This window comes from Heloderma suspectum, chromosome 4 (assembly GCF_057233095.1).
Source record: "Heloderma suspectum isolate Gila_16-S chromosome 4, 16-S_ref, whole genome shotgun sequence".
In the NCBI taxonomy this organism is placed as follows: Eukaryota; Metazoa; Chordata; class Lepidosauria; order Squamata; family Helodermatidae; genus Heloderma; species Heloderma suspectum.
Genome location: NC_139461.1, coordinates 194,713,784 through 194,740,375, shown reverse-complemented (window position 1 = coordinate 194,740,375; position 26,592 = coordinate 194,713,784). Strand labels below are relative to the sequence as shown.

At 41.3% G+C, this 26,592-nt stretch overlaps 1 protein-coding gene across 3 annotated transcripts in view; it reads right to left on the bottom strand.

The window, feature by feature from the left end:
- The window catches only part of FNBP1L (formin binding protein 1 like), a 95,983-nt gene that overhangs the window by 50,582 nt on the left and 18,809 nt on the right, over window positions 1–26,592 (bottom strand). For all 3 annotated transcript variants that reach the window (XM_084851794.1, XM_084851795.1, XM_084851793.1), the window contains exon 2: window positions 8,940–9,055. In XM_084851794.1, coding sequence (XP_084707920.1) covers window positions 8,940–9,055 — 116 coding nt within the window. The remainder of the gene's footprint in view (window positions 1–8,939; window positions 9,056–26,592) is intronic.

Sequence of the window (26,592 nt, the reverse complement as noted above, 5' to 3'; positions counted from 1 at the left end):
GGCAAATATTATATTATATATGCCAATATAGATAATAAATATAATAAATAAATAAATAAATAAATAAATAAATAAATAGGGTGTGCTCCAAATGTTGTACAAAAGATCCTGGTTCCCTGAGCCCTTTAAAAGACAACATTGTAAACCAGGGTTTGGGGGGGGGGGGCTTTACAAATCCTGGCTTGTTTGGGAGCAAATAACCAGGATCCTAAGTTCAGATGTTGTGGTAAGGTTTTGATTTCTGATTAGTTTAGCCACTCATGTTAGTGGGAGAAGCCAAGCAGGAGCAAACAGGCTGTGTGCACTAGCATGCTGCTCATTCATGGAAAGCCAGAATCCTGACTTAATGTTGTGCACAAATGTAGGCAGTGGTTTGAGCGGCTGTATTTCTGTCCATTTAAATTCTTTGAGATCAGACTCTCAAGCTCCAGCGATACACAACACAGAATCAAGCTTACACAAATACAGTGAGTCATAAAGACCTGTGCATTTTGCAGTTGTGATTTTACTTGCAAAAACAAGTTTGCTATTTTTAGAAGAAGTAAGCTAGATCTTACCCTCCTTAACATTCTAACAAGGGCTGCAAGATTTAATCAACTTCATCAGTTGATAACAATTTTAATCAGTATGTCTACATGTTATTTATTTCTTGAGGCTATTTTGGTTCTGCTATGTTACTGTAATGTGAAAAGCACACCATTTCGGAGGTATGAAAAAAGATTTAAAGACCTTTCTTAGCTAAAAGTACTCTTTCTTCTTTATTAAGTCCTAAGTCCTCTTGCACTTCCACTTCCTTTAGTATCTCAAACGGCACCTTTATTGAGGTTTCATTAATATAAGTGGGACCTGCAAAAAAGGTTGCAGTGTATCCTCACTTCCTAACGGAAGTGCTTCTGTTCAGGGTTAAAGGGAGCCAGCCATGATACCTTCTGGGATACTACATTCCACTGCCCACCACAATTTTTAATGTACCCCCACCAACTAACATTCTGTGGCTATTGAGCATGTTTGGATAGCGCTGTCAGGAATTAATCTGAGCATGTGGAAATGTTTAGTAGCTCGGATTCAGAATGGGAACAGACAGAACAGGGGGAGGCTCCCTCCTTGGTGAACTTAGATATGACAAGGCCTTCTTCCCAAGACCTTGGCTCACTGATGGCTCAGCCTGAACAGCCCCCCCTTTCCTCCTTCACGAGAACCCAGGTATCGGGGCAGAAGGATAGTGAGGGGCGTGACTTGAGGGATGCGAGGGTCCATCAGAGAGCAAAGCAGGAAAAGTTACAGGCAGAGCTCAGATGCTCTTCCAGGTTGGCTATGTGTGAAAGCCGTAAGGTAGGGGCATCCCTCCGAAGCTAGTCTGGCTGAGAAGTTCTTGTTCAGACTGCTGGCAACTTCTCTAGCTTCCACTTCACCTCTATTGATATTCGTAATTGTGTGGAGTAGTTGTTTTCATGGTAGCCTGCAAGCTTCCTAGAATTCACATTTGTAAGGAAGCTAGTTGTTAACTAATAAAGTAGTGAGCCTGAAGCTTGGTATCCTGGAGTGTGTTGATTACGAAGGGGGAGGACAAAGGGACATGACAGCTTGCCAGCAGTCTGAACAAGAACTTCTCAGCCAGACTAGCTTTGCAGGGATGACCCTCCCTTAGGGTGGCAACCTCCTATGGAGGCTTTCACGCGTAGTCAACCTAGAGGAGCTTCTGAGCTCCACCTCTAACTGTTCCCGCTTCGCTCTGCGATGGACCCTTGCATCCCTCAAGCCATGCCCCTCACTCTCCTTCCCCTCCGAAACCTGAGTTCTCATGGAGAAGGAAAGGGGGGGCCGTTCAGGCTGAGCCATCTGTGGTCTTGGGAAGAAGGCCTTGCCATATCTGAGCTCACTAGCGAGGGAGCCTCCCCCTTTTCTGGCTGTTCCCCTTCTGAATCTACGCTACTAAACATCTCCACACGCTCAGATTCATTCCTGACAAGCAATTCTGCAAACCTCAGGTTCCCCTGAGCAGACAGATACCTCCCTCTTGTTTCTCAACAACCCAGTTTTGGATCCAATCCTGCTAGAACTCACCATCTAAGTTCATTTTTTGAGGGAGCGATAGTCTACAGTACAATCCTATGCATGTCTATTTAGAAATAAAAGTTCAATAGCACATTCCCAGGCAAGTGCATATAGAATTGCAGCCTTAATCATACCATTGATAATTGGCAAAAAGACAGATGATCAATCAGCTAAAAATTATTTAGTTGGTTGGCAGCTCCAGTTGAAAGCATTCCCATGCTGAGCTGGTTCAGGGTAGGCAGGTTTTTGTAACCTTTAGCAACCTACTAAGTACTATGAAATGTGTACCTGTAGAATTGGATATTCATGATCTCACCAGTTTCCCAAGCTACTAGAGACATGCAGCTAGATAAGATGCACTTTTCACCTCATGCTTCCCTCAGTATTTCAGAAAGTTCTGATCTTGAAATGTTTACAATAAACAATATTACTAAATATAAATATTAAAATTACTGCAATATATGAACTGAACATAATTTTACTTTGACAGATCTTGTTTCAATCTATCTATGTTCTTTTGATTTATTAGCTAATTAAATACTGAAGCTATACAAATGCAATTTCTTACCATGCCATTTCTACAAAACACTTAAGCCTATCACAGGGGTAGGCAATTTTCAGAAGTTGTTGGATTGCAACTCTCATCAGCCCTAGCCAGCACAGCCAGTGGGCTGATGGGAGCTGCAATCCAACAACATCTGGAGGGCCACAAGTTGCCCACCACTGGACTAATATATCATACACAATACTCCATCTCTAGAATATGTTAAGCAGAGGCCTTGTATCACTCCTGACAGGTTGGATCCTGAATTCTGTTCCACGGACAGAAGAGCTCCTTCTGTCTGCAGAAGCGTCCACTGAAGAATGAGAGGGGGGAGGCAATTTTCCATCCTTCCTGAAGCTCCCTGTGTCACCCTCAACAGTTTTCCAGAGGGCTCTCCAAAGTTCTGGAGCAGATTTTCGGACCATGCAAGTGGCTCCCAGTGGGTGGGAGAAAGTGGAGAAAATTGTCTTCCCATCTCTTCTGCCAGTGAGAGTATCCTGTGAGCAGAGCTCTGCTGGGAGGACACTCCCACTGATGACACATTAGCTAGGGTCTAAGCCATACCAAAAACCTTTAGGTACTACACTGCTTATTTTGTGCAAAATATACATTAAAATATAAAGATGGATAGGATCAGTAGCTCTAGATAAATCTGTTTTGTTCATCTCAAAAAAAGGGAAGCATCAATCTCTAAAACCTTACCTTTCTATGTTACATTACCTATATTTAGTCTATATGTCTGTTCAGATTATTGAACGAAGTGGGAATGTTTAAAATCCAACTCATAATTATTCAGGAGGCGAAACAATGCTGTAACCAAGCAACTGTGCAAGACCCCTTTGAAGAGATGTTCTGGTGTGTTGCAGATAAGAAAGGAAAACTACATACCAGGAAAACACACACACACACACACATTCTGACACTTTGGACTGCTGGTGGGGGAGGGTTATAACTGAAGATGACTAATTACTGTGCTGATAGTTGATAAGGCATCTCCCATCTTTGCATTTTGGTAATATCTGGGCTAAATGTCTAAAAAGGCTGGAATACCTAAAAACAAGCCTCTATACATACGGCAGTAAAATTCTAGAATAATCATTGAAAAGCTGAGAGAGAAGGTCAATCATGCTGTCTCCATCTGAATTTGGGTGTAAGTGGGATTACAGAACTGAGATGGTATTTGCAGTCATTTAAATGTACAATGCACAGCAAACATTGGACAACAGGATGGCTAGAGACAACATAGGGTGGCTGCAGCAACGTATGGAACTAGAGGTTTATAGTGTTTTGCCACACAGTGGGAAGAATTTTATCACAACCTCATTCCCCACATAACTAATCAGCAAGGGGGAAGGGAGAAGAAACAGAATGCACACCTCTCCCCAAGGTAAATGCTACGGACACACTGGCTCACCACATCACTGCATTCACAGCCTTGGTAAAGTTACAAGCAAAGACCATGTGATCAATGGTCACCTGCAACATCCATACTTTAGAAACCCATTCAGGCTACAAGACAGCAGAGGATAGTAAATATTAATTGGCAAAAAACTGAGTTTCAACCAATATTTAAAGTTGGACACTTCATATTTGTATCATCCTACTATACCAAAAGCTAGACAATTCTGAAGTAACTGAATAGACAAAAAACAGGCACAGGCACAGTTCACTTCTGTGCTGCTTTTTGGCAAAACCACACCAGAGAACACTACTTTGGCTAAAAGCAGTGCACGAGACAGGTGCACACATTTGAACCCAAAAGGTGCATCTCCCTTCAAGAAATGAGAAGACTATGGGGCACTCATAAAAACATAACAGCTACGCTGGATCAAATCACGGGTCCATCTTGTCCAGCTTCCATTCACACAGTGGCCAGCCAGCTGCCTGTGGGAAACCCCAGAAGAAGGACAGGAGTGAAGTAACTCCTGCCCAGTTGTGTTCCTCAGCAACTGTTGTCATAGGCATACTGCCTCTGATACTGGAGGTAACAATTTCCTGATGAGATTTGCACAGCAGCACCACATAATTTCTTGGTTGCCATTTTCACCTTGAGTGTGGGGGAGTGGACTTTCCCTAGTTAAGATGCTGGGAGAGAGGAGTGAGAGCCCACATCCTGCTTTGGGAAGACAGAAACCTGTCCCCAGGCTCAAGAATTTAACCTTCCCTGGTGTAACAAGTGGTTCTCTGATGCTTTATGAAGATTTCTGAAAACTGAGAAGAAAAAGCAGGTATCTCTTTGAAAATAAGAGAATATTTGATCATCTCACCTCTAACCAAATTTAGTTTCTCAGACCTAAAGATCTAAAATTTGTCTAGAACTCAGTTCTGGAGCATTAGGAAACAATTACTGTTCAGACACTGTGAAGTCAGATTGGGAATCAAAGGTGTTTTCAGAAGCAAGAACAATATATGTGCATTTCTTCTTCCATCTGTAATTAAGGGTCACATTTACCAGATTACAAATTATCTGTCCACTTTTATCTATTACCCTATTTGAAATTAGAGGGCATTCTTACCTTCACTTGTATAAACAGCATCAATATCAATGGAAGCAGTAACAAGCACTTAGGCCTAGATCCTGCAATAAACTCTAAGAGCAGGGCCAAACCAACATATTTTGCTGCCCAAGGTAGAGCAGCAAATGGCTCTCCCCCCCACCCCCCCGTAAAGGCAGAAAATCCTTCAAGTGCCTCTCCCATTTCCTGGCAGCTAATAATTTGCTGCCCTTTCATGACATCCAACATCAGCTGCCTGAGACAGCTGCCTCACTCTGCCTAATAGTAGGGCCAGCCTTAAGAGTGTATAGAACTCAACTCACATAGCACCTTTGGTTTAAACACTTTAGAAAACCCTCTCAGATATAACCTGGAATCAGAACCATTTTTGCTTGCTCAGATTTACTTTCCTCCGAACACTATCTAGTTTGCGATAGGTACAAATTTGATTTAAAGGTTATGATCAGAGTTCTAGTATTATCATTATCTAATGCAATCCAAACATATACAAGGAAAGCAAATTAGTATATTTCACAACGAAGATGTATCATTCCAAAGGAGGATGATAACTGGAAATACAGCCTTTTCAATGGTGGTGCCCTATGTCTGGAATGTCTAGAGAAGAGCATCTGTCACCACTGCTGTAAAAATATTTTAAACAAACATTCTCCTGGGGCATTTTTTCTTGAAGGATGCTGGTCTTGGCAGAAATCTTTTAATCAGATTTCAACTGAAGAGATTTAAGCACTTGCTTAAAAACTTTCTCAGTGAAATCAGTGGGACTTCAAAGTGCTTAACTTTGGCTAGATTGTGCCCTATATGTTTAGTATAAAACAAAACCATTCTACACCCAACAAAAAGCTTTTGTAGATTAACAATGGAGTGGTAGAATTTTCAGCGGAATCTTCTTAAACTAAGAGTTCATCTGTACAGTTGCTCATGGAAAGTCTGCCACATCTACATTTGGATAATAATCAACATTCTATGTTATCAATTTCAATTTAAAAAAACAGACTTGAGAAACAAGGCCCACATGGTGACCATTTGTTTCCAATTTAGAATTCAAACTAGTAGGGTACCCAGATATCTTGCCAAGTTTCTAAATATAGTAATTTAGATTACTAAATCTTCATTTGGCTGTGCGCAATTATATATAGTTTCCAACTGCAGAAGTTAATCAAACATTTTAAATGACTTCCTTCAGCTTCCAAATCAAGTAATTGCCTCTAGAGACCCTGCTATATCACGTTACAACAGAATTGCACTTAGTTTGAAATCTGCAATATGGAAGCTAAATTTTCCTTTGGAAAAACATTTCCTTTGGGGAAAAAATAGGCAGATCCATAAATCTTTATCTTATAGTCACCCTGTAATTGTCTAGATGAGCACATATGCCACATAGCTTAATGAAGTTGCACCTAGAACATAAGTACTTATGTGGAAGAAAACATTTGCCTATACTGAGAACAAAGAGAGCTAACCTTTAGAATAGTTAACTGTAGGCAGAGAGGAAGTAAACAGAACGAACTGCTTCTCCTTTTAAAACAACACTGGCAAATTTATGATAAACAACAGCTGATAATTGATGTCCTCCATTAGTATTTGGGATTAGTGTGGATAATCACACAAAAACAATGGATCAGGTCCTGTTTACAACTGAGTGCACAGAGAGAAATTTTAGCTATCCAGCATAAGAGCAAGTCAAGACCTTGTACTTTCTGAAAATCAAGTCTGGATTAAATTATTTAATATCAGTTTATCTTTGGGTTTCCTTGGCTTTTCTCCACTAGCTATAGATACAAGACTGAAGTGAAAATAGAGCATATTAGCACACATCCCCAATTACTACAATTTTCAGAACTATTTGTCTAAGTTGGTTGAAAGCTCAATTTTCATAGATGTTTTTAAAATGCATATACAGAAAATATGTTAGCACCATTAAGCTCAAGGCATGTGCAAACTTAAAATAGTGACACATCCTGCTTAGTTTTCCCAACACATCTATTCACATTCTGTCATTTCCTTGAATAAACAGATATATAGACAAATCAAAACCAAAATATAGTTTAGGAAACTGAAGGAGTAGTGGTGCATTCTACATGCTTTACAAATTCCTACATTTTACTCCTGCAATTCTGATAAGTGCAGAGATATGAACTATGCTGGTGTCAGAACAAGAACAACTCTTGAAGATTCATTTGTCAACTGTGTTGCCTAAAAAAAGAAAACAGAACAGGGTGATGTTCTGAAATAGTTATTTAAAGCTAAACTCATAAGGAAAAAAAAGATTTACTGCTCTTAATGAAATTATTTTCAAAGAGTCAGGCAAAAATCATGGTCTCTAGAAGGAAATCTATGAATGGTAACAGAGTTTGATCCTATGCTCTGCTGTGCAGATTAAAGGGTTGAGGTTCCAACACCAGCAGGAGTCGTCCCCTTTCCACTTGCTATGGATCTTTGCATAAAAGCAGCCATCAGCACTACCATTTTGACACAGAGGCCCAGTTTGCACATAATGCAAACCATGGGTGTTCAAACCATGGATAGCTGGGACAGCAAAGGAGCATGTGTGTGTGCTGCCTCCCGACCGCTGGCCTGCTTCTGCTTTGTTTCCGCTTTGCTAAACAACCCAGGACCTGGGCTGTGCTCTGTGACATCTGAATCTGGCACTCTGGGTTGTTGAGGGAGAAACAACCCAGAGTTTTAACCCATGGTTCGTGGTTGGCTTAAAATTCTGCCTTTTTCTCCCTCTTCAACCAGGAGTGCTGGGTTTGGGCATCATGGAGCACAAGCCAGGAACGGGGCATTGCTGGGTTGTTTAACAAAGTGTAAAAAAGCAGAAGCAGGCCAGCGGTCAGGAGGCAGCATGCTTGCTTGCTCCCACATGGTGCCAACTACCCATGATTTAAACAACCCATGAGTAGTTGTTACGTGAGAACAGGGTTAGAGAGGTGTTGTATATGGGCTGCACAAGAGGCTCTTTCAGAGTGGAGTTATTGCTGGATCTTACAGCTCCTCCTAAAGCCCAGGGAACAGGTCCGCATTCCTGATGCATGTAGAGTAGACTCTTGCACTGGCTAGAAAACTGTAGCAATTAGGATTTACCCTTGCTTTTCAACTGTGGCCAGGAAAGCGCCAGCAATGGTTCCCTCAACCCCAAATGAAAATAATAGAGGAAAATGCTGAGGAGCTGGAAATTTCTTTGATGTTTCCACCACATGCTAAAGAGGCATGAAAAGCAGCTTGCCTCTTTAGCAATGCAAGCAACTGCAGTGGATACAGCAAAGGAACTCTGGATGAGAGCATCGTTCTTCTCTTTGTGCACACATAGCTTTGCAGCCACAGAAAAAACAAGTGGGAGTAGCTGAATTTTAATTCAGATGTTCTTCAAGCATCCTTCCATACAGCAGCCAAGAAAGTGTAGCGGTCCACAAAGAACAAGTGAACCACAACAGCAGTCCTCAGTACTAAGTTGAAGAGCTACTGTTTTAGATGCATATGGATCATACAGTCCAGCTCTGCCCTGCTTACTTTGCATAGTATGTCGTGGTGCTTCTGGTGCAAAACTCTGATTGCAACTTCTGAACCAGGAACATGCCTTTGCTTGTGCCAAAACAGTTAAAGTAGGGGGATAAACTTAGGCTAACAGTGTATCTATCATAAGTAGTAACCAATTTAGGCAGAAAAACAAAACTGATTTTAGCTAAATGGATCAAATATGTTTGCTCTTTCAAAACTGCAATGTTTCCACAATCAATTCCACAGAGATCTATGAGAATTACTTTCAATTAAAAACAATTAAGACTGCAGTTTTTAGGAGTAAGAGAACTTTAAAAATAATTTACCTCAGTTGCTTTGCATAATTCTGTTCGATCTCTATCCTTTCTTTAACAAATTTTGCATATTTTTCCAGGAAGTCAATGCCCCATTGTGTATGCTTGTCTAAATTGTCAAATTGATCCTGTAAAGACAAAGGGAAAAAACTCTCCGTTATACCAGGAAAAAAAATTATCAAATTCAGTAAGATGACCACACACACAATTTTTCTGAGATATTTCATGTTCTTGTCTTCTCTACATTTAGTGGATGAAAAAACAAACATAAGTCATTGCACAAAAACACACACAATCTTACCAAGGAATTCATTAATACTCCATTTTAACATGGAGATTCCATTTAGCTATCATGGCTAATAGCTATATCCTCCATAATTTGTCTAATCCTGCTTGAAAACCATCTAAACCAGGTCGTCACCACATCTTGCAAATTCAAAGGGGTTAGTAACACACTGAGTGAACAAATACTGTCCTGAATTTACTACTAAAAGCAAAAATGGAAAGGTGCTGAATGCAAGAAATAAGCAGGGGAGAAACTGTTCTCAAAAGTGCAAACATTTATTCAAACCTGACACGTTTTGGAAAACAAAATTTCCTTCCTCAGGAGCAATCAGTTTGATTTGGTAATGAAAAAGCTAAAGAGATCTAAGATAAACAGGGCAACCAGACCCATACACAGTATTCCATTTGGACCCACACAACCATTTAAATTTAAGGGCATTATACCACCAGTCATTTAATTTTTATTCCTCTTCTTGATAATCCCAGTATGGAATTTACCTTTTTCAGCGCCACTGCATGTAGTTGACATTTCAGTGAGCTATACTGTCCAAAACCCCAATATACCTTTCCTGGATAGTTAGAGACAATTCACCAATGCAATTCACACTTAGGAATGAATCAACATACATAATTCACTAGCGATCTTGTTTTGGAAGCCCAGTCACAGCAATTGCAACATGCATACCATCTTCTTCAGGTAAGGTCAAGGATCAAACGATGGTGCGGAGACTTTTTCCAATATGATGACTGCTGTCCTCCCCAGAAGCTGGATATGCATAGCTTTGATTTGCTAGCCCTCCCTTCAATTACAAAGCTACCTCTCCTGCACAGGCTTGTGCTCACACTAACTGGCTGGCTTCTACCTTCTCAGAGTGGTTTTCAAAGTGTAGAAACACACAGACAATGACTCCAGAGAATTTATGAACATGCAGTTTTAACATACCAGATATAAACAAAAGATCCACAATGCTTACAGGCATGCATAACATGAGCATGTGGAGAATGTGTTCCCTTGCTCCCTAACAGCTACAACTTACACACACACACACACACCCTTTCACTTAAGGATCCAAGATTACAAGGCACACGGCATGACTACTGTGAGCACTCGAACCTCCATTCTTAGAAATTACCACTCCCCTACTCCTTAGTCAGCATCCCTTGCACGAGTCTTGCTGGGAAGCTATCTGGCAGTGCCAGCCCATCAGACAACATAGCAGGTGTGGTAGTGAACTGGTCACATGGATTGTCGGGGAGCAGGTGGGCCAAAAGGACAAGTTGGCTCATGCAGGGGCCCGACTATTGGTCTGGCTGTGTGCCTGGTTGTGGGGAGGTCCTCCTCACCTTTCCTAAAGTGATGTTATACCTTGGATTTGAACTCCTGCAGGTAAAACATGAGCTCTTCCATCTGGCTAGGTCTCCTCCTGCAGCCCCTGTGCTTCTGACATCTATGACCCAGGTACTGAGGCTGGGGCACGGAGGGGATTTAAAACAAATGCCCCATGATGTGTCTGATACCGATAGCCACCTGATGCTGTGGCTGGATGGTTAGGCAAGTGCTCTGTGGAGTCTAAAGCATGAGTCTGAGTCCCAGGAATGCCCTCTTTTTTGCCCCTAACATGAATGCTTTTTGCCAGGCATGCAAAGGAGAATGGGGGTATTTTCCCCCTTTCCCCTGGTAAGGCTTTAACTCCTGTATCCGGTTTCCAAATACCATGCGGGGTGAGCCACTGGAAGAGGGTGCTGTCAGTGTGACCCCTCTCCTTGGCTGCTTGGTAAGGTCCTTCTCCCTCGGTCGGTCTTGAACCCTAATCTCAAAAGGGCTGTGTATGTTCTCTGCAAGCATCCTGCTCATAAGGCTATGTGGGTGCTATGTTGCATGTCTTCTCCTTTCTTCCCTTTGTGTGTGTTGTGCTCATAAAACAGTGGTTGTGAACAGCATAATCAGGTTTAAACCCGTGCCTGTAGGGACTGGGGACTAGCAACAGTGAGGTCATTGCTAACTGCGCCACTAGGGCTAATGGAGTGTGGGGGCTGTAGCAATGTCTTCTGTGTTGTGCATATGGTGATGCAGGGGGCATGCCCTTGTTGAAGCAAGATAATTGGCTGCTTCGATGTGGGAGGTGTCACCAGCAGTTTCTGATTGGTGAGCTGGGGTGGTGTTTTCCAGGAATGATGTGAGTGTGTCATTTTTCCACCATTTTTGGATGTTCTTGTGCATTTTCCCCCTCCCCTCCTGGGCTAAGCACATGCTGGATACGGCAGCCATTCTGCTCGTGTAACCGTGCCCTTTCTCCCGAGTTCTGTATTGGATTGCTCTGTAAATAGCTCTTTCCTTTATGAGGTGGTTTCCAAACACACAGAGCACATTAGACTTCTAGATCATTATCTGCATTATATAAAAATAATACAGATAATGTATCTTTAAAATATACCGACGGAATGGGATGACTCATCACAAGAGATGTTTGTAGGGCTTTCTAAACTCAGGCAAAGCCTAAACTGGACTCTCTCCTTGATAATGGTAGTGGAGTGCTCTTAGGGTTGCTAAGACAGCCATCAACTTCATGCCATCCCAACTTTCTTCCTTTTGATTAACACTCTATATTTGTGGCAGATGTAGCCTTCCCCCCTCACATTCATGGGACCATGCCCCCTTTTCTCCCTTATGCTCCTCTCCTGGCCCAAGTGTGTCCCAAAATTGTTTCAATCTTAAATACACCACATTGTTATGGAGGTGAGTGGGAGAACACTAGTACATGGGAAGTAAATCAAGGTCCCACAGCTACAGTCTGGCCCAGAGAGAAGGGGAAGATGAGACAAAGGGAAACCTCAACTTGAAAGCTAAGATACTACCTGTGAACTGTTCATGATCAGCAACAGGCTTCCTAGCCAGAGGTTTAACATAAATTTAGAACTTAACAGTTCTAGGTGTACCCATACTTGAAGTGAATACTTCAGGGTGAAAGAACTATGGAATTTCTCATATTTAAGAGGCTGCTTCATTGCAACTTCAGCTATAACTTTCAACAAGTCTAGTAACCCGTTAGTATTCTAAACACACACACAGTCTCAGACTGCCATTCAAGCCATTTTATATTAGATGCCATGAATGTGACAAGTTAACACATTTAAAGATTACAACATAAGACACATCCAAAGTAAGGGTAATGGTAGAGGGTGAAGTGATGTGCAACAACAAAGGGAAGCCTAGTTTTAGCCTTGCAAACCATGATGGCTATCAGGTTTCTATGGTTATTCTCTCCATTATATCCAACATACATGGCAATACTGACCCAGCATTACACCTTAATTAATCTCAACCACATTATAATTGTTCAACATCTTCATTTCAGCATGATATATAGATTGATACTGCCTCACTGAGAAGAAATGTGAGGATACAATACCGATGGACATGAGCACGGGGTCCATAAAGACCAACTCAAACACAGTAGTGTTCTACATGGCAGTAATGTTAAGCGTTTCTAGCATGAAGGGGAGTAGAAGAGGAAGAAATGCTGTTCGTCATTCTTTGCAAACAGTGAAGTAGTTTAGGGACTTATTTTGCATAGGGAAAGCATCTCCATAAATTTATAGCCTTGACCACACTGGGACTTGATGTATCTGCATTACCGAACATAAGTGAAAGCATAGCTTGAAATTTGGCCATACTTTTGTTACAGCACCACCCATTCCTGGATCACATGCTGCCCATGCTGTGCAATACAATTCTAGTACATCATATATGGCTTTTAAATTACCAGCCTAACTATGGGCTAGAGAGTAGGGACTGCAAGATATGTGATGGGGGCAGGGGGTAGCTGAGGGGGAGGGGGAAGGACAGACTTAATATTGCATATACTGCTTGATCAGAAACCTTGCTGTTCTTCATTTTGTTCTGTTTTTTCCAATTGCTCGGATAATATATTACCCTTGCATCCAACAAAATTCAAAAAGGTGCTCTGGAACTGAACCAAGGAACAGAGACATTAGAAAAGACTTCCTGCAGTAAGCATAAGAACAATGCTTTTACTGTCCTAGTTTGGACTTCTTACTCCACTGATCTGATACTCTGCCAAGACTGCTAGCATTCTGAAACACCAGTCAAGTGCCATTTTTAAATACCCAGCTTTAGATTTTCCCAAATATCACTCCTGGTAAATACAGAAAACAAACAAACAATGGAAGCAATTAATTCCCTATCACTGGATCCCAAAGGCAAACTTAAACAATGCAATGATATTGCATACCATGTCACCCGCTCCATCAACTTTTACTTTGCCTCTAAATACCAGGTACTGAGAAACAACAGTGGGAGAAGGCTATTGCCCTCCTGTGGTGCTTGTGGGCTTCCGTAGGCATCTTGTTGGCCATTGTAGGAAACAGGATACTGGACTACATAGCCCTTTGGTCTGATTTAGCAGGCCTGCTCTTCATATGTTATTAGACTTTATGCTAAAAGTAGTGGCTAAGGACATATTCAAGTCCCCAGGCTCACTCAGCAGTAAAGCAGAAGTAAATCTACCCCGCACTATTCCTCAGATAGCTCTTAAGCTATCATTTCATCACTACATAAAATAAATGTTAGCTTGCCATTTGGGTTGGCTTTCTATTCTTTGAATTACTACATTTTATCCCAGAATAAGACTCCATGTTTCCCTGTAATTAGAGAGATTAGACTGGTATGTGTGTGTGTGTGTGTGTACACATGTATGTATATTAGGGCTGGGATACTGGAAATACAAAACACTTTTTAGAATTCCTGCAGTCAAACATGGTATCAATTATTACTATAGTGTAGAACAGGGGTGGGGAACCTGGAGCCCTCCAGATGTTGTTGGACTACAACTCTCATCATTCCTGACTACTGCCTATGCTGGTGGGGACTGATGGGTATTGGGGGGCAATAAATCTGGAGGGCCCCACTCCTGAGGTACAAGATGGTGGTATCGTACCACACTAGTATGTTCTACTGTGTAGAAAATAAGTGTGTACTGTCACTAATCTCATTATTGTCGTTACTACCACAAAACAAAGTTTACTTGCCATATTTTGCCTTTGAAGTGGGAAGTAATGTGTTCATGCACAGAGAACCATCACTAAGGGATCAGGCAAGACTAGATCAGGGGTTCCCAAACTATTAGAATGAGCTATGCTGCTATGCTCTATGAAAACTCCATTTTCAGAGCCTCCCTGCAGGTTTTCAATAAAACATGGCAAAACTTAATGCAGATGAGATGGAGGTACTGCTGGTGGCAGATTTGCTTGACCAGGATGTAGGACTTCAGTCTGTACTGGATTGGGTTGCGTTCCTCCTTTAGGAGCAGCCTGGTGCTTTTTAATTAATCTTTAGTCTACAGATGCCCAAGTGGTGTCTATACCCTTAAGTGCCAACCTCAGCTGGTGTGCCAGTTGCTCCCTCTTTTGGATAAGGGTGACCATGCTACAGTGATTCATGCTTTTGTAATATCAAGGTCACATTAATGTAATGCATTATTATAATGTTTTAACTTCTGTAAACTGCCCAGACAGCTTTGGCTATGGGGTGGTTTAGAAATGTAAATAACAACAACAACAACAACAACAACAACCACCACCTATGGAAAGTGCCTCAAAACTTCAATTGATACAAAATATTGCAGCAAGATATCAGGAACCAGCTATATTGAACATATTACATTGATATTGAAAAATCTACATTGGTAACCTGTTTGTTCCTGCCCTAGAGATGCCAGTTGGGACCCCGTGCATGCACAGCGTATGTTCTACCACTGAGTTATGGCCCTTCCCTGACCATTTCAAGCCTAGAAACTAGGCTTTCACCCCAGGGACTAGGAACTCAGGAATGCTGGATTCTTCATTTCCAGAAGAATTTCACATTGGGTTTATCTTTCAACCATATCTGGGACTTTTAATCCCTTCCTTTATGTGTGCCTGAGTTGTTCATGGGTAAAAGAAAGAGTTCCTAGGGCAATGGCACGCTACAACTGCAGACACACAAACAATGTTTATGATCTTGGCTGGTTGATACCCTCTGTAGATGAATTCAAGCAGTGGCTTTTGGCCCCCTGTAAGTCTCCCTGATATTAATCCTAAAGAAATTGAAGATGAAATTGTTATTACAAGTTGGCCGTGTACTATTAGAAACTAAGTTTTAAAAAACTATAGAAGCAATGTTCTATTCACCTGCAATACGTTTTAAGTGCAGGAGCAAACTCATTCAGGAATTGACAATACTCTGGCTGTACCAATGCATAATGACCAAAATATCTGTACTCCAACTAACTTAGGCATGTGAAAGGTGTTTTTTGTTGACTTCCAAAGAGGAACATTTGTGGAAAGTGTTGCTGTAATAAGTTTTACCTGTCTACTACTACCCAAGTTAGAGAACAACAACCTCCCAACTAATGAAACACTTCTTAATAGCAAAACCATATGTTGTAGGATTTTTAATTAATGCTGTATTTATTATTAAGTCATGTGGGCCACAGTGAATAGTCCTAGCAGATATTAAGCTTCCCACTTTCGAAGTGGAATGAAGTTCAAAGCTTCAGCACCAGAAAGAGCGTCATATTCTACAAAGGTCTGTAATGAATCACAGAAGAGTATCCAAATTGGAGTACTTCAACTCAGAATATACTTAGATTCTCTGTTCTCAGTTCAGATTATTTGAACACTTCTACATGGAACTACTATGCCAGTCCCCTTAAAGGTTCACTCACTGCCACATGAACTAAATATATATAAAAAGTTCCAAGACAAAAATGGCTAATGTTTAAGTAACACCCACACAGCCAAATAGACTTTTCCCTTCGAGTGAAGAGTAGGAGCAGAATACAGTGTTGGCATCAAAAATGGTTATCGCCCATCATGTCCTCTGCATCCCCACCGTAATATGTAGCATATCATTTGTTTGTTTAAAATATTTCTAGGCCACCTTTGAGAGCAGGAACCCTTCCTGTAGCATAACTTCCCCGTGCCCTCGTAATAATATGTGTGTGTTTTCCCGCTGGCTGAGGCAGGCAAATGCCCATTCTAATGACACGAAGACATGTTATAAGTTGTACTACATTTTGCAGAGAGGAAGAACAAAACATGGAGGTGCTAGATTTAACGGCCGGCTCATGTTTCTTGAATATATAGTTCCGTCCTAGTTCATACAAATCTATACTAAGCAACTAATAGTTTAATAATTTTCCAGAAAAGAAAAAACATTTTCATTTTACAAACCACTTTTGACTAACACATTCTTCCCTAGAGTAGTTACAATTTATACCTAACACTATAACCAATACTTGCCAAAGCACAATTTACCTAGCCACACAATATAAAGGTTAAAACCATTCCAGCTGTCATGACTCAAACCTACTTTTCTAGATTTAAGACACTAACACTGAAACTTCACTGGGCTGTGTATTCCCCCCACACACACACTTTCTCTCTCTCTGCACACCAACTGCTGGGAACATCCAGAAGTCACTTGTGTAAACAGCAGTATTATGCAGTCTTCTCAAAGTTCAGATAGTTACATAAGATCATCTATTCAAACTAATTCCCTCCAGGTTTGCCTGCTTAAACTTGCACCCTGTAAACATCGACATATCTGTCATGTTAAGCACTCACGTAAAACCTTTTATTATGGAAAGCCAGCTGAATTCACATTGGTTTTCTTCCAGAATCTGCCGACTGACCCCAGGACACTACTCGGTTCACAGAAGATCTGAACAGCCTCGCCAGCATTTGCCATCGTTACTAGGAAACACCCGTGCTACCGAAAAACAGGTCAACTATGCTGAAGACTGGTCCTAAAGTTGGGGGAGGGGGAGATATTCTTTTTCAGAGCCCTTTCATTGGCGGAGGACATGAGATAAGCTGCTTTTTGTTTTTACGTATTATGTTCAGGTGCAACATATAAGATATACAAACTCTTATCAGAATATTGTCTTTTGAAAGGAGTCTTAAATCAGACGATTTGGAGCCCAAGCCATGACTTGTAATAGTTTTGTTATAGCTATTCCTTAGTATTCTCCATTGTGGTCAGTGGATAGCTCTCCCTACTGAAAATTATGTAAGGGTGCAATCCTACCAGATTGATGCCTGCTAGACTGCTTAGGGATTTTATTATATTTAACGGTATATAAATATAAATATCAGAGAGAGAGAGAGAACAAATGAAAGAAAGAAAGAAAGAAAGAAAGAAAGAAAGAAAGAAGACAGAAGCTTCCCATCTCAGAGGCTTCTGAGAATTGTATGCCCTATTGGGCTGCTGTCATCAGGGCAGGAGGAACAAGGCGATTTTCACTTTTCTATCCTCCCTTACAGTACTTCCCACTAGACAGGCCTCTGAGCACTTCTAGTAGTGTTCCACTTCTGGGGGCAGGGCCAGGAGTGGGGGATCAGAGGCCATTGGATCTGGCAGATCCAGGGCCCTTCCCCTTCCCACCCACTGGTGCACCCCCATCCCTCTCCTTCCCCAAGGTCAATAGGAGGGGCCTGGGGGTTGGGAGGGGAGAAATCCACACTCAGATTTCTTCTGGGGTAGGAGCTCTGTCTCCACCTGCGGAGGAGGGGAACCACACTATCTGGGGTGCCATACAATTGTTCTGCAAGTTATATTGCTATAGGGTAAAATTCTTGGAGTCAGGTTCCCCACCAGACACACATGTCCCATTGCAGAATATAACTTACTCAGAGGAATTTTATCACAGGAGAAGGTGCTGCAATGCTACAAATGCCTGTGGTATTGTTAAACAAGGAACTTGTTACATGACCCCTATCAATTCTGCAGACTCTGCTGACAATTAAGTTCTACACTTTGACCCAGTTAACACATACCAACAAATCGTGGGTTAATTAATCCATGATTTGTCAGGTACAAAAGGGAACAAGTGAGCTGCCTCCAGCACGCTCCTCACTGTTTAGGGATTAAACAATCCAGAGTTAACCAAAGAACAAATTATTGGTTAACTCTGAATTGTTTAACACAGGGCGCAATCCTATCAGAGGCTGACAGGGATCCTATCTAGAGTGGGAGGAGCACAGAGGCAGTCTTCGCCTCCGTGCTCCCCCACTCTGCATTTTAGCTAGACGGGTGTTTTCGCCCATCTAGCTGAAGCTTTGGGAAAGGAGAGGGAAAGAGGCTGGGGAAGGCTGGGGATAGCTCATATCCCCACTTCCCCAGTCCCCTCCCCTACTTGCCCGTTGGCATGCCCCCTTTCTGTCCTCTCCAAGGTTGCCTTTGAAACCTTGGAGAAGCAGCCAGTGTGGTTCTCTCCACGCTGGCTGTGAGGAGCTTGGACTCCTGGGTCCAAGGTCAGAACACTGACTCCGACCTTGGATCCAGGAATCTGAAATATCCTATGCCCCCCCCCCCAGACTCTGCCATAGGATTCCTCGCAGTTGTGTGGTTTAGTTGTGCTTGCTCACTCCAGACAAATCATGGGTTAACTAACCCACAATTTACCATTACATGCAAACTAGCCCTTTATGTAACATTTGGGATTATTTTGACCTGTAGTTAATGGTAGCTTGGATTTATTCCCTAAGGTTATTTGTTCTTAGGGTTTGTTCAAACATTACTTGACTATCCAGGGTGAGAAATGGGCCCTTGTTTGTGTGGTCCCTCCATTTGGGGGCAGAGAGAGAAGAAGGCAGCATTCCAATAAAACCCAGGATCTTCTAGTTGACCTGCAATTTCTTTCCACAGGAGCAAGAGTAGTGGAGAAGAGAGTGTTCAAGGCCGAGTCCAACTCCCAATCTTACTTCTGGGCAAAATCCTGGGGGCCAATTTCTACACAGGCCATTAACTAACCATAGGGTAAAATTGAAAGTCATAATTATCTTTAATGTGTGTTACGGAACAAATTTATATCCTATTTATATAGGCTAATCATCTTATTACCAGCATCATGAAGGAGAAGAAAACACCCTCTGAATCACCTGCCAGAGTGACAGAGCATACAAGCTGGTTTTAGACCCTGTTATGTCAGTTTCAAGTTTTGTCTAAGGTAAATGGTAAAGAAGATGTACCAGGAATAATACTGTGAATCAGGGTGAATACTGTTTTCTGAGCTATTTGAACAGTCACAAATGTTAAAGAACAAAGTGATAACAAAACAAAGTTTCTAACAAATTACAAAAATGTTAATGCAATATCATAAGTTTCAACCAATTCTACTAATGCAAGGTCCTGAAGGTAAGAAATACATCCTTGATAACAGATATATTTTTGAACGCCAGCCAAACATTTAGCCAGTCCTTGGATCAAGGAATCAGAAGTACAACTAACACACTTGCAGAGCTCCTCTTCTTCCCACTCCCTCATAAACACTATAGTAATCCCAGGGTTCCTCTCCTTCTCCCTAAACATCCTTTTGTGCTGGTGGTAGGGAAAAACACACAAGATGCAAGGAACCTTATAGAATTGCAATTTACCAATATATGTTGCATGAAAAAGTAAAATGTATAATAATTTGTATATAAGCAAATAAGGCACAAACATTTATACATACCAAGAGGAAATCAATAATTCCAATGCATATACATCACATCAACCATATCAGTCAATTACAAAGGAAGTCAATAGTTCCAATAAATGTACATCATATCATCTTTGTCAATGGAACCCCGGCAATTTGGCACATATAAATGATTGTGCGTTATTTGCTTATATACATGTCTTCAAATTATTATAAATTTTAATCTTTTCGTACAATATATATTGGTAAATTGCAGTTCTGTAAGGTTCCTTGTACCTTGTGTGCGTGTTTTAATTCTAATTGGGGATCCTGTCATTTTTGTTTTGTTGATTGTAGGAAAGAACCACAAGCAAAAAATTGCTCCTACTTGCACTTGCTGGAGTGGAGTATTGGTCTCCCATCTAAAAGCCAACATTCTCTATGTCTCCATTAGTGCTGTCATATTCACAGAATATCAATGGAAGAAAAACAGTCGGAGGGAGCAGGTGCAGACAATCCATCAAGATAACCCTCCCATGCCTCACCCCAAAAAATATAGGACCTAGCTTTCAGAGGGGAAGGGGAAAAGGGGCAATCTTTCCATCCTCCTTCCAAAACCAACGCTAGGATTGTACGTATGGGATAATACAGTTCTGTACACCTTACCCTCCATACTCCCTAATCCAAGAAGATGGCTTGGGTGAGGATGGAGGATGCTTCCTTTTCTCCCTTCCATAACCTCACTCCTTGACTGGGGAAGGTGGGAGATAAAGAGATTCTGAGTGGGGGTGGAGAACAGTCTGCCAAAGCAGTTCTAGCCATCTCAACTGCTCTATCCACAGAAATGGCCCTAATGATGCCAACCCTGTTCTTCCTTAAACATGGTCCTGCCTATGCTCACAAAGATGGAGATGAATCATGGGAAGCACTGCATCCTTCCCTTCCCCACCACACACACCCTCCATCTCACCCATGAAATTTCACAGGCCTTTAACTAGTATTGCTATAATTAGAAGTAGCTAATATTCTAACAAATCCTCCCATCCCTTGCTCCATTTGTAGACTTATTAACGGTATTTCTGGCATTTCTACTTTTTAATTATGCTTTCAAAATATCTTGCAGACTTCCTTGTCTGCAGAAGTTGGTGGAAGCTAGCCAGCAGACCAGGCAACAAAGCACGAAAACCAGGACAGCTTTTTTTAAAAATCATACACCCTTCCAAGTGAACAAACAAAAAGAAAAGACAGAATGCCAGCAGAGCTGGGGTTCTTCCCCACCCCTCTGCCCCCAATGTATTGCAAAGTATCACATGTATGAGTATCCGCCTCCTGGACAGAAGTTGTTGGTGTGTGCTCAGTGCAATGAGTTCCTGGCTCTCAAGGATTAAGTTCGTTTCCTTAAAGCCAAGGTAGCTGACCTGGAGAAGCTGAGAGAGGAAGAGAGGTTTGTGAATGAGGCCTTCAGGGTTGTGATAGCAGCCTTCCATTCCCAGGGTGACAGCTCCTCTGTCGTCATGGTCACCCTGAGTAAGAAGGAAATGATTCCTTAGAGGGGACCCACTCCTTGGGGGACAAACTGATATCTTCTCATGCCAAGGATATGCCTCAGGGATGGGGGGGGGGGATTTTTCATTAGAAACACAGTGAGATTGGTTTGTAAATGTGTGTATAGACCATACAGTGACTTACATGCATAATGCGAAGGTGACCAGATGCCACACTTCTGGTGCCACAATCAACAGTCACGGAGCACATCAGCACCAATGAAGTGGGGAAATCTAGTCCTGTGGTTTGGGAAGTGAAATTTAGTTGCTTGGTAGAAAGCTTGGACAATGGAACCAATTACCTGGGGAGGTGGTGGGCTCTCCCACACTGGAGGCCTTCAAGACGAGGCTGGACAGCCATTTGTCAGGGATGCTCTGACTTGGATTCCTGCATTGAGCAGGGGGTTGGACTCGATGGCCTTGTAGGCCCCTTCCAACCCTACTATTCTATGATTCTATGAAAGCTGAAGTCCAGGACCACCAGGGTAGTTTCCTCTGTAATGTTACCTGCTCCATGTGAGGGCCAGCTACAGAGACAGAGTTGAGGGCTCTCAGTGCATGGGTGAGATGGTGGTGCTGGGATGCGGGGCACTGGGTATGATTTTGGGATAAGCTGAGCCTGTACAAAGGGCATGGGCTCCACTTGAACCAAAATGGCACTTAATATCAAAAAGGTTACAGAGCAGCTTTTAAACTGATTCCTGGAGGAAAGCCCCATCTCCAGGGAATGAGGGCAGAAAGATTTCTGATCATCCAAATTGGATGATCTGAGTAACATTGGCAATTAGCATAAAGTAGGGCATGACAGCCTGTCAAAGAGGACAAAGGGTAGTGGGGGGAAACATATATGCCAGAGACATTTGGAGAAGGACACCATGTATAGGTGTTTATATGCTAATGCTAGAAGCCTCCAAGCCAAGAGCAGGGAGGAAGAGTGCTTGGGTTTAAAGGAGAACATAGCTATAGGGGGCATAATAGAAATCTGATGGAATGGAGAGAGACAGTTAGATAGTTATCTGAATATAAACTCTAAAGTGGGTGTGGGGAACCATTCTGGAATCTGGTCTGGATGATATGAGGTGATGGGGGGCCGCCCTCTGATGCCATCAGGTCCACATTCAAGGGAGCCAACTTTGTTCCACCCGAACTTTCCATGGCTAGGGAAAGCCTGGGCAGATCTAAACCACTGAGACACTAGTTTTTCTCTTCCTTTGAGTTCCCCATGAGGGAGTGAAGCAAAGTGGACTCTGCCAGCACTTCAAAAACACCACCAAAGTACACAGTAGCATCACTCATCCCCATATGGGGAAGACAAAGGAGGAGTGAACACAGTCACACCTCAGTCACTCTCTCACCCCTCTCCCTTCTTTTTTTGATATAATAATTTTTATTTTTAAAAAAGAAAAACACAATGCAACAACAACATAAACACACAATACACATACACTAAAATATCTCTTAAGATTGTAAGATATCTACCTTTGGCTCCCCTTACACAACAAATGCTTATTATTATTCTCTACTTCTTATCTTAGTTGTATATCATACATTGAGTTCACAGACATTATCTCATTTCTCTCCTGATTTTAACAAAAAGAGAATTAACCATCTCAAAGTTTAAAATCCACATACATAGATATCATTTTTCTCTATTTCTTGTACAAATTCTATAAAAGGTTTCCAATCTAACATAAATTTAGTTGTTGATCCTTCTTTAATTATAATAGTAAGTTTTGATATCTCTGCCAGCTCCATCATTTTCATGATCCACTCGCTCACAGTTGGTATTGTTTCATTCTTCCACTTTTGTGTATACAATAACCTTGCAGCCCTTGTCATGCAGAGAAAGAGGGTTACCCCCTTCTCTTTTATGTGTTTATCTGTTAGTCCCAATAAAGAAGTTTCTGGCTTTAATTCTATAGTGGTATTTAATATTCTTTGAGCTAAAGACTGTATTCGTTTCCAAAATATTTTAGCTCACCCCTCTCCCTTCTGAGGAGATGGAGCTTCAGGGAGAAGGGGGAGGGCCTTGCCTGATGGGCCAAAACTGGCCTGTGGACCAGAGGTTCCCCATCTGTGTTCTATAGGAAGGACAGGAAATGGTGTACTGGGGGCAGTATTATTCTGTCAAAGAGGATATAGAGTCAAACAAACTAGAAACCTTAAGTGGGGCAGATGCCTCCATCGAACTGCTGTGGGTGGGAATGCCAAAGCCCCACCCCACCCCCAATCAAAATGCTCAAGGTGATCTTGATCTGGACAATGAAATCAGGGAGGCATCCAAAGGAGAGTTTTGTAGTAAGGACAACTTTAATTATCTTTACATAGTGTAATTAATTATCAGGGAAGTAAAGGCTTGCTTGGTTCATCATATATTACTCAACCATTGTGTCCTGTCCTTGAATGGAGGAATAGGCATGTAAATTCATGTTCCAATCACAACAAAGAATAAAATAAAAGAATAAAATTTCTAAATACCCTACATAGCTGTGCAATAGAACATTGCCATGGAACGGACCAGAGGGAAGGGAACCCTAGATTGAATCTTAAGTGGCTATCAAATTCAATATAATATGTAACTGGACAATTGCCAAGAAAACCCACAAGACATTTGACTTCAAAAGAGGAAACTTGTTTTAAAGTGCGGACTGGTAAAGAGAAAGTTGAAAGAAAAAGTCAAGAGGGTCAAATACAGTCAAGGCCAGAAATATCGGAACAAGGATATCTGTTTTGGAAGTTGGCCTCTGTACACCACCACAATGAAGTTGAAAGTCCCATCTTCACTCCAGATGGGAGTGAAGTCAGGATTGTCAGCTGTAATTCAAGGGATTTGACAAAAGTGGGGCACCAACCATTCAGGAAGTACTCCAGACTGTATCTCCAGAAAGCTTGGGTGTTATTCAAAACTACTATAAAAGCTCAGCTAGAATGTAAACTGCAAATAAGGAAAGATACCACCACGTCCAAAAACAGGGCTGGGAAACATGTGGCCTTCCAGATGTTGTTGGATTACAACTACCATCAGCCCTAGCCAGCATAGCCAATAGTAAGGGATTATTGCAATTGCAGTCCAACAATATATAAAAGGCCACACATTTCCCATCCATATCCAATAGGATACCAGCATGGTTAAGCAGCAGTCAAGGAAGCTACTGGTAACAAGAATGCTTCCTTCAGGAAATGGAATTCTTGGATACACACCAAATTGAGTCCAAATGGAGAAGAAAGAATGTGCATACACAGAAAATGCAAGAAAACAGTAAAACATGCTACGAAAGAACCTGAGGAACATATTGTTAAACATTAAGAACAATAATAAAAACATTCTTTAAATATATCAGAAGCAGGAAACCTGCTAGGTTGGTGGTTGGACTCTTGAATGAGAAGAGAGTTAAAGGAGTACTGAAGGAGGATAAGGAGATTGCAGAAAAGCTGATGGAAGTCTTTGTATCTGTCTTATCTGCAGAAGATGTAGGCAACATATCCATGCCGGAACTGACATTTTCAGGGAAGGAGTTTGAAGAACCCAGACAAATAGAAGCAACAAAAGATAAGGTTTAGGCCTTATTGGCAAATCAAACATTAGCAAATTATCTAGATGATATCTGCCTATAAGTTCTTAAAGAACTCAAATGTGAAATTGTTTTTCTAAGAAAAATATGTAATAATTATTGCAATCTAGATCTAAACACTGGTAAGAAAATGTTTTTGTGGCGAACATAGATAAAGCGATTTTTAGTTTGGATCAACCAATGGGTGCTGGTAATGAGTTCTCATCATTTTTATCCTGTGTGCTAAATACGACTTCCCAGTTATGACTGAAGGGCAATACTTGCAATTGCAGCATTTGTTAGTATCCAGGTTTGGACTGGCCGCTTTTACATCATCAGAGTCTCTGTCATTATTGGAAACACTTATTGAGGCTGGGCAGGCAAAGTGACACGCAATCCATGTCTATAAATACTTGTTACTGGTGAAAAAATATGATATACAGGGTTTTAAGCAAGAATGGAATAGGGAACTGGATTGTCCCATTTTGCCTAATCAATAGATTGCCATTTTGGGGTCTAAACCTGTCACATCTGTGGATCTTAGGCTGTGTTTGATTCAGCAAAAACTTTTGTTTCTTGTCTACTGGGTGCTGCAATGTCTCTTTAACAAGGGTTTACCTAATTTGGCTAATTGCAGGCAGTGCAATTCAGCTAATAACATACGTTTTTTATAACATATTTTGGCAATGTCTATTAGTTGCTTCTTTTTGGGAGGAGGTTATTATATGGATAAATATTGTATTGGAACAGTCTTTATAATTTGCTGATGTATGTGCTCTTTTAAATTATCTACCTGCTTCTTGGAAACTAATAACGGTCAGCGTAACTGGATTCTCCATGCCCTTTTGAGAACCAAAGGACTGATACTACAACACTGGAAGAACAAACACTTACCTCCTATAATGCAGTGAATTGAGGACCTTACACTTTCAGTATTTGAATAGGTGGCATATAGACACTACCTTTGAATGGATACATATTTGGATATCTGGTCTGCTTTTGTTGAAGCTTTTGTATAATTGCTAGAAAGCTGTATGTTCATATATATATATATCTATATACATTGCTATGGATATATAGCAATCTATGTATGTTTTTCTTTTAAAAAAATGGGGGCGGGGAATAAAAACGCATTTGTCCCCATGATCATCCTCTGTTCAGAGGACTTGAAAGCAGTTAATATAACAATTTTTTTTTAAAGGAATCCAGGAAATGGCAGGCCAGTTAGCTTAACATTTGTGCTGGCAAAACTGGCAGGAAATATTATTAAAGTTAAAATTATCACACATATAGAAGAACAAGTCTTCCTAAAGAAGGATCAATATGGCTTCTGCAAAGTCAAGTCCTGTTTCACTAACCTTTTGATAAAGACAAAAAGGAATTGTGAAGAGCTCCAAAAAAATACCTCCAAAATTAGTGAACAGGAAATAAAATGACAAATGTGGTTCAGTGTAAGTGATGCATACTGAGGCAAAAAATCCTAATCACATATACATGGATGGGGGCTGAGCTGGCTGTGACTGACCATTAAAAGCATCTTGGCATCATGGTGAAAAGCTCAATGAAAATACTGAACCAGTGTGCAGCAGCTGTGAAAAAGACGAATTCCATGTTGGAAATCATTAGGAAAAGGATCTTAATTAAAACTGCCAATATCATAATGCCGTTATACAAGTTACTGTGTAACCATGCTTGGAATACTGCATGCAGTTCTAGTCACATCTCAAAAAGGATATTGTAGGACTGGAAAAAGTGCAGAAAAGGTCAGCCAACATGATCAAAGGACTGGAATAACTCTCGATAAGGAAAGGTTACATTTGTGGCT